This window comes from Monopterus albus, unplaced genomic scaffold (assembly GCF_001952655.1).
Source record: "Monopterus albus unplaced genomic scaffold, M_albus_1.0 scaffold65.1, whole genome shotgun sequence".
Lineage (NCBI taxonomy): Eukaryota > Metazoa > Chordata > Actinopteri > Synbranchiformes > Synbranchidae > Monopterus > Monopterus albus.
In genome coordinates, this window is record NW_018127945.1 from 816,074 (window position 1) to 824,781 (window position 8,708).

The following is an 8,708-nucleotide window of genomic DNA, read 5'->3' on the forward strand; positions in this document are numbered from 1 at the left end:
ATAGTATAGTATAGTATAGCTCGTTTTCTTTATGTAGGCACTTTTCCAGTGTAAACACATTACTTACCAAAAGAAAAAAAAAAAACATTGTTTGTTTAATCCACACACAAAAATGCAAAAGTGTTGTTTTAAAGATACTTGAATGGATGGATAGATGTAACCTTTTGTCATAACTGCTCTTCTGGTGCCTCTTGCAAGTTTCCGGTTTCCATGACGCCCAAGAGGAGGTGTAAACTAGTCCAACCTCTGATCACTGAGGCACATGGACTGTCTGTTTAATATGTGACTCGGTTTTTGGATCACTAGCCTGTTTTATTCAATGTTGCTGCTCTGTGACTGGTAGACAAACCTTTTATTGCTGCTGCTTTTAGACGTACTGTTACTTCTTTTACAGCAGAAGTGTAATGGTGTTAACCAGTTCTCCCTCTCTCGTCTTCAGATGGTTCAAAATGCTGCTGCTCATCTTCTGACAAGTACAAGAAAATTTGAGCATATAACCCCGGTTCTGGCTTCCAGTCCATTTTAGAATTGATTTTAACCTTGTGCTCTGTTCGGGTCATTTTGTCCCGGATTCAATTTTCACGTTAAGAAAAAAAATATTTCTAAACATTTTTTGGGCTGAAATTTAAATTCCTTCACTAATTTTGTGTGAAGAACACAAATCTAAAGAAATTTTTGATGCAGGACCACCGCAAACCAGACAAAACGACCCGAACAAGGGGGGGGCAATAGGTGTAGTAGATGCGAACTGAGCACAAAGGTTTAACTTTTAATTTTTGTTTCTAAGGCTCTTATTGGTTTGGCCCCATCTTACCTCACTGAATTAATGCGTTGGCACAAGCCAGTTTCTTTTAGAGGTTCCTAGGGCCAGATAAAAACACTGGGGTGACAGTGCTTTTACTGTTGCAGCTCCTAAATTGTGGAATAGTCTTTGTAGAATAGTTAATATTAGATAAGCTACTGACCTCACTACTTTTAAATCCTTGCTTAAAACACACTATTTGCCTTGGCTTTTAATGCACAGTAGGGCCTGATGCATTCCTTTTAATCTAATTTATTGAATGTGTGTCTGAGTTGTTTTATTTTTGCACTGAACCTATATATTTTATTTTAGTTATTTATTTTGATTTTTTTCTGTCTATGTAAAGTACTTTGGTCAACTGGATGTGGTTTGTAAAGTGCTATAGAAATACATTTGATTTGATTTGACTCTAGCTTTATGCTTCCTGAGGGTGGTATTGATCTTCTTATTCTTAACAGAAAAACAACCTATTTCCCAACATGTTGAACTACTCTTTAAGAATGATATCACACCTGAGCCACAATAACCTCAGGTCCCTAGAAAGGCAAAGGACGCCATCCATTGAATTAAGCCACACAGCATATTTCATTTTGAATATCTTTTTTGTAAAATAATCATGTAAAATAACAGTAATTCCCTGTCGCACCTTGTCTACACATTTCTCTGACGCTGAGTAATTATTTAATTTAATCTAATGACTTTTATTGGCCAAGTATGTTACATACACAAAGAATGTGTTTCTGGTACAGAACCAAGACAGCCATCTGTGGTGCCACTTCTCTCTCTCTCTCTCTCTCTCTCTCACACACACACACACACACACACACACACCCATGGGGGCACTGTCCCTGCAAAGTGCTGACATGACCATTGGGAGCATCTCTTCAGTGGCTTGCCCGAGGACCCTTTGACATGTGGACTGGGGAGAACGGGAAACCTAATATTGGCAACAGGAACGACCTGCAATCAACAACCTGTGTTTAAACAAACATTTGTGTGATTGATTGTCAAGCTAATCAAACAACTGATTGGATATTCCTCTGTACAGTTGTGATTCGTAGTTACACCCAGCGTGTTGGTTATACTAAAACATAATTTTGGGGAATTCTTTTGGGAAAAGTATTCACTAACTTTACTTTTACGGTGTAGAGTCACCGCAACCACTTCACACATCAAAGGTCTCTTGCTCCACACTTAATTTGGAAGGAAAACCATCTTATGCTTAATTTTGGGTAATTTTATAGGGACTAATCTTTAATACCTTCACTCCGCCTGTACATAGTGTCATTAGTGCCAATGAAACAGTATTTTCAAACTATCAAATTCAGTTTAACTGCAGTGGTCTGGTCTTGGTCTTGACTCAGTCTCAACCCATTAAAGTCTTGGGCTTGTCTTGATACACTCTGGTCTTGGTCTTACTTTAGGTGGTTTTGACTAACACTAATCTGTGCACCGCTGCCACACTGTTCAATGAGTCTGGGTCACAGAAGACTTTTTGCATCGCATTGCATTAAGATATGTTTTTCTCCACATTAATATGTGTTTTGGAGCACATTTTAACTGAAAGAATTTGAAAAACTATAGCTTTAATCACTTACAGCATGGCTGGCAGAGAGTCGATCACACAGCATGAAATTCTGCCAAACTGTCAAACAAGTCTCAAAGCTAAACAAGAATTTTACCAAGGCACCATCTGAGCTCTGCTGAAAACTACACCTATCATCTGTCATCAAAAATCTGTCTTCATATCCTTGAACCTAAATTACCTTTAGCATTTCCACAGTAGTATTCATAGTAATTTAAATAGTTATGCCTGTTGTTCAGGTGGATGGGGAGGAAAGGGAGTACAGTGAAGACAGCTGTGTGAAGGAGCCTTCAGGACCACCCATGACTGTGGCTGTCCCAGAGTCAGCCCTAAAGATAAGTCATACATCACCTGACATCCCACTGGAGACCCAGGCCAAGGTGGAGAAAAACCAGGCCCACACTTTGGCCAGGGACAAAGTTCAGAGACAAATCACTGAGCCTACCTCATCTGTACGGTCAGTACACATCAATCACTGAACTGTCCAAATTTTGGTGCTGGCAAGTTGTGTGTGTAGGAATTGTAGTAGTTGTTTTATCAAGATAAACAGATGGTGGCACCAGTTTTGCAGTTAGGTGTCATTAATCCAGTGAAGACAAGGTTGCAACAAGATGTTGTAATTAAAAACTTTAAAATGGTAAGAAAAAATGTAGCTAAAAACATAAGGGAAATATGGCATTTATGCTGGTTACAATCTCAGTCCTTTCACACTGATTTTAGTCTGCTGCTACTTTTGCCTGTAAGTTGGCATTTAAGTCACATGTGTAATGTAGATGCTGATGAATTTGCTGAGTCTGTTTCCATTGCCCTTTGGCATATTTTTCTTTATTGATATAGCAACTTTTCTACCTCAGCCAAATGTAAAATGTTTGTTGCAGTGTTTCCACTCAGAGTTAAAGAGGGAAAAAAAAGGCATGTCAGGCTTAAAGGAGCACTGTGGCTTCAACAGTTGACATAGATAAATGAAAATCTTTAGAATGATTGCACATGTTTTAATTGTATCCTTTGTTACAGGCACAACTCAATCCGACGTCAGATGAATTTGTCCAATCCGGACTTCAACCCTGCTCAGTTTCAGCGCCAGGAGTCTCTGTCCGGTTTGGGCCGAATCAAACCAGAACTCTACAAGCAGCGTTCGGTGGACACTGATGACAGTCATCGCACCGACAGCTGTGGACGTCTTCACTTCATCCTGAAGTTTGACTTTGACCTGGAGCAGCTGATTGTGAAGATCCACAAGGCCCAGGACCTTCCTGCTAAGGACTTCTCAGGGACCTCCGATCCATATGTCAAGATCTATCTGCTGCCTGACCGCAAAACCAAGCATCAGACTAAAGTGCATCGCAAGACCCTCAACCCAGTGTTTGATGAGGTCTTTCTCTTTCCTGTGGCATACACTGAGCTGTCAAACCGAAAGCTGCACTTCAGCGTCTACGACTTTGACAGGTTTTCACGCCATGATTTAATAGGCCAAGTGGTGGTGGACAACTTCCTGGATCTTGCTGACTTTCCGCGGGAGACAAAACTATGTCGAAACATACAATATGTAACCTCGGTGAGATACAACTTTTTATCTGTTTTTTTTATATTTCATCACTGTCATTCTCTTCTAAATTTAAGAACTTACATCTGCTTACAACTAATTTACATAACAGATTTTTGCAACATGTTTACAGTTGGATATATTTGTAGGTTTGCTAGGGCAGAAGTGTCTGTACCAACCTACTGTAAATCCCATGTGTTTTCTTTAGTCTGGCCAGAATCAGATCAAACAAATAACAAAAGAGGAAACAACCCTGTTAAAACAGCTGAGGGAGTGAGGGATATCATTGGTCTTGTTTCTCAATTCCCCTCCAATTGGAATTCATCTATGGTTTCAAAAGGCAGAGACACAGAAATATACTTAGACACAATTAATGTTTAATGAAAGCAGTAGGAAACACTTGGGGGTAGTGACCCAGATTTACACTGATATAAGACTGGAGTTGGTTTGATAGAGATTCAATGACACTTATTACCTTATTCACTGGGATAAATCTACAGCACTGGTACACTATAATTCAGTGAGGGGTTTTGAGCCTCCTGCGAGGGAAATCCTCATGGTTTGTTTCACTTTTTGAGTGAGGATTGCAGCATGGTCTTGCAGCTCAATTTGGGATAGAAATGTATCTTTTCTGGTTTATGAGCAAACAGTGACATTAAGGCTAAGCAGGCCGACAGCACACTTAACAAGTTTAGTTCAAATCACAGTCTTTTTCTAAACCTAACCAAATTGTTTTTGTACCTAAGGCCAATGGCACTGTAACAGTTCCATAGCTGTAACCATGTGTTAATGACATAGTACCATGACACCAAAGGTCTTGTAAGTGTGCTGCTGGCAGTGTTCTGTGGGCTAAGTCAGGGACAAACTGTGTATATTGTTGCAAGATTTCACTCTCAGTAATATTAACAAAAACTGAAATTACTAATAGTGGGATGTCAGACTGAGACACTAGGCATGCATAAAGTATATAAAAAGGGATTTAGAAATATTTAAGCACTTACAGTATAAAAGACCACTATATAATATATTAATTGGGAGCCTGATTAATGCCTCCTAAAAAAAAGATGCTCAGTGCTTTAAAGGTGTTTTGTGTTCTGGCAGTTAAGACGAGTCCAACTCTTAAAATTGCTCTGAAGAAGTTCTGAACTTTTTGTTGAAGACTTCTATATGTTGGTATGCTCTGGCAACTCCTATGTTTCTTGTCTGTTGTGGTGCATAGAAACAGATCTATCACATACACAGTAGACAGGAAGGGAATATAAGAGTGTCCATAGCTATAAGTGTTTATCTTGCAGAGTGAGGCTGCAGTCAATCACATTATATAGAAACTGTCTTTTAACCCCTTACATACCGCCTTTTCGAGGTAGGATCGGCTTTATTCCCTCTCGTTTTGTGTGTGTCAGGCACAAAGCTGGGTCATTCTCTGGTCCGCCATGAGAGGTAGTACCAGAGGCGAAACAAAGAGGAAACGCACTCTGTGTGGAAAGGGTGAGCCGGGAGTCCGGGACCGGTTGCTAAGTTTTGATGATGTAATATGTGCACAGCACTATCACTGTCGTCTCAAGTCTGCACTCCTTTCTGCCTCGATCTGTTACTTACAGGTCAAAGCATTCCTGATGTCATGAATGCATTTGATTACAGTTATTAGTCATGACATTTACACACATACTAAAATCACTTCACATTTTGTGTGAAGAGAAATTAATGCTTGAAGAGTCAGCAAAGCTACATCCGCACTTATCTCTCCCGACATTGCTGTTTTGGCGTGTAGACTACTGTCACAAAATTTACATCACAGATGACACAGAGCAGGGTCATGTCCCACCTTTGGTGCAGAATGCTGGCCTGCTGGCTGGGTTCACAGGCTGGCTTGCTATTATACCATCCTTGGCTTGATTGATATGAACTGCACAAAGGTGGGATATTGGTACGGCAGTAGTGTGGGATCTCGGTGTAAAAACGATTTTTGACTGAATGTTGTAGTCAGATGACTGATACATCATCACTTCTCTACTATGTGAAAGTGAAGCCTAAATATTGTGAATACATCTATCTTGGCATTTTCAATCAGATTCTTTGCAGTAGTGATGAGAAATGGAGTGACAGCATCGGACCACCACTCCATCCATCCATCTTATTTTGCTTATCTGAGACCGGGTAAGATGCCCAGACTTCCCTCTCTCCAGACACTTCCTCCAGCTCCTCCGGGGTAATGCCAAGGTGTTCCCAGGCCAGCCAAGAGACATAGTCCCTCTAGGGTGTCCTAGGTCTTCCCCAGGGCCTCCTCCTGGTGGGACATGCCCGGAACAACTCCCTAGGAAGGCGCCCAGGAAACATCTGAAACAGATGCCCAAGCCACCTTAGCTGGTTCCTCTCAATGTGGAGGAGCAGAGGTTCTACTCTGAGCTCCTCCTGAGTGGCCGAGCTCCTCTAAGGGTGCACCCAGCCACCCTACGAAGAAAGATCATTTCAGCTGCCTTTATCCGGGATCTTGCCCTTTCGGTCATGACCCAAAGCTCCTGACCATAGGTGAAAATAGGAACATAGGTCGACCACTAAATTGAGAGCTTCACCTTACAGCTCAGCTCCTTCACCATGACGGTACACTGACCACATTACTACAGAAGCTGCACCAATCTGCCTGTCAATCTCCCATTCCATCCTTCCCTCACTCATGAACAAGACCCCAAGATGCTTAAACTCCTCCACTTGAGGCAGAAACTCATCCACCACATCAGGCACCAGAGACCTTACGGCCATTCGGACTTTATGTCTCCAACCTCAATTGGGATCTGGCCGAAGCTCTGCTGAAGGAGGGAGTTAAAGATCTCCCTGACAGGGGGTTCTGCCAAACGTTCCCAACAAATCCTCACAGTATGTTTGGGTCTGCCAAGTCTGTCCAGCTTCCTCCCCCGCCATCAGATCCAACTGATCAGTTAACATCTCCGCCCTTCTCTTCACCCGAGTGTCCGCCGAGCTCCTCTAAGGGTGCACCCAGCCACCCTACGAAGAAAGATCATTTCAGCTGCCTGTATCCGGGATCTTGCCCTTTCGGTCATGACCCAAAGCTCCTGACCATAGGTGAAAATAGGAACATAGGTCGACCACTAAATTGAGAGCTTCACCTTACAGCTCAGCTCCTTCACCATGACGGTACACTGACCACATTACTACAGAAGCTGCACCAATCTGCCTGTCAATCTCCCATTCCATCCTTCCCTCACTCATGAACAAGACCCCAAGATGCTTAAACTCCTCCACTTGAGGCAGAAACTCATCCACCACATCAGGCACCAGAGACCTTACGGCCATTCGGACTTTATGTCTCCAACCTCAATTGGGATCTGGCCGAAGCTCTGCTGAAGGAGGGAGTTAAAGATCTCCCTGACAGGGGGTTCTGCCAAACGTTCCCAACAAATCCTCACAGTATGTTTGGGTCTGCCAAGTCTGTCCAGCTTCCTCCCCCGCCATCAGATCCAACTGATCAGTTAACATCTCCGCCCTTCTCTTCACCCGAGTGTCCAAGGCCAGAGGTCAGATGAAACAACCACAAAGTCGATCATCGATCTCCAGCCTAGGGTGTCCTGGTGCCACATGGACACCCTTATGCTTGAACATGGTGTTTATTATGAACAAACTGTGACTAGCACAGAAGTCCAATAACAGAACACCACTCGGGTTCAGATCGGGGGGGCTCCCAATCACGCCCCTCCAGGTGTCACTGTCACTGCCCATGTGAGCGTTGAAGAAACCAAAAGAATGACGAAGTCCCTAGTCGGGGCGCTTTCCAGCACCCCTCCCAGAGACTCCAAGAACGCCGGGTACTCTACACTGCTATTCGGCCCATAGGCAAAAACGACAGTGAGAGACCTATCCCCTACCCAAAGGCACAGGGAAATGACCCTTTCATTCACCGGGGTAAACTCCAACACATGGCGGCTAAGATGGGGGGGGCTATAAGCAAGTCCACACCAGCCCGCCGCCTCTCACCGCAAGCCACTCTAGAGTAGTGGAGAGGCCACCCTCTCCTCTCGAGGAGTATGGTTCCAGAGCCCAAGCTGTGCATGGAGGCGAGCCCGACTATCTCTAGCCGGTACCTCTCAACCTCCCGCACAAGCTCAGGCTCCTTCACCACCAGCAAGGTGACATTCCACATCCCCAGGGCTAGTCTCCATGTCCAGAGAGTGGGTCACCAGGGCCCCTGCCTTTGACCGCTGCCCAATCCACTGTGCACTGGCCCCTTATGGGGCACAACCACTCAGACCTGTCAAATCAGCTTTTTATATCATCAAATAACCTTACCAGAAAAATCCCTTCTGTACACATCAGTCTGATAATATCTACCAAAAATGACAGAAGCCACCTAGTTCGGCTTATGGCCGTGCTGCAACCAGCCGCCAGGGGGCAATCGACTTTTAGTGGCTTCACTTCTGGAAGCTGTCATATCCTCCCTCTTTTATACAGTTCATACTGAGTTCTCTCTGATACAAACTTGCTGACCTGCTTGTGTTAGCAAGCTAGGTATACTTGTAACTCTTCCCATGCTATTTCCTGCCCTGCCTGTTTTTTTGCTACTCCATGCAAAATAAATGTAACCTAGTGAAATCTAGCCTGACCAGTCCATGGGGACGTTTTGAGCATGTTCACACGAACAGCATCTAATCCTTTTTTATGTTATTTTATGACTATTAATTTGAGTTCAACTTGACACTTTCAAAGGTTCACTGTGAGTCGCTCTGTAACCCCTCCCCTCATCTCCCGCACTGTGCTGCAGCTTG

The 8,708-nt window shown here is 43.5% G+C and overlaps 1 protein-coding gene across 2 annotated transcripts in view; it reads left to right on the forward strand.

Annotated features, from left to right (window-relative positions):
- syt9b (synaptotagmin IXb) overlaps positions 1–8,708 on the forward strand; it is a 76,986-nt gene that overhangs the window by 37,345 nt on the left and 30,933 nt on the right. For both annotated transcript variants that reach the window (XM_020604451.1, XM_020604452.1), the window contains exons 3-4: positions 2,627–2,844; positions 3,402–3,942. In XM_020604451.1, the coding sequence (XP_020460107.1) occupies positions 2,627–2,844; positions 3,402–3,942 (759 nt within the window). The remainder of the gene's footprint in view (positions 1–2,626; positions 2,845–3,401; positions 3,943–8,708) is intronic.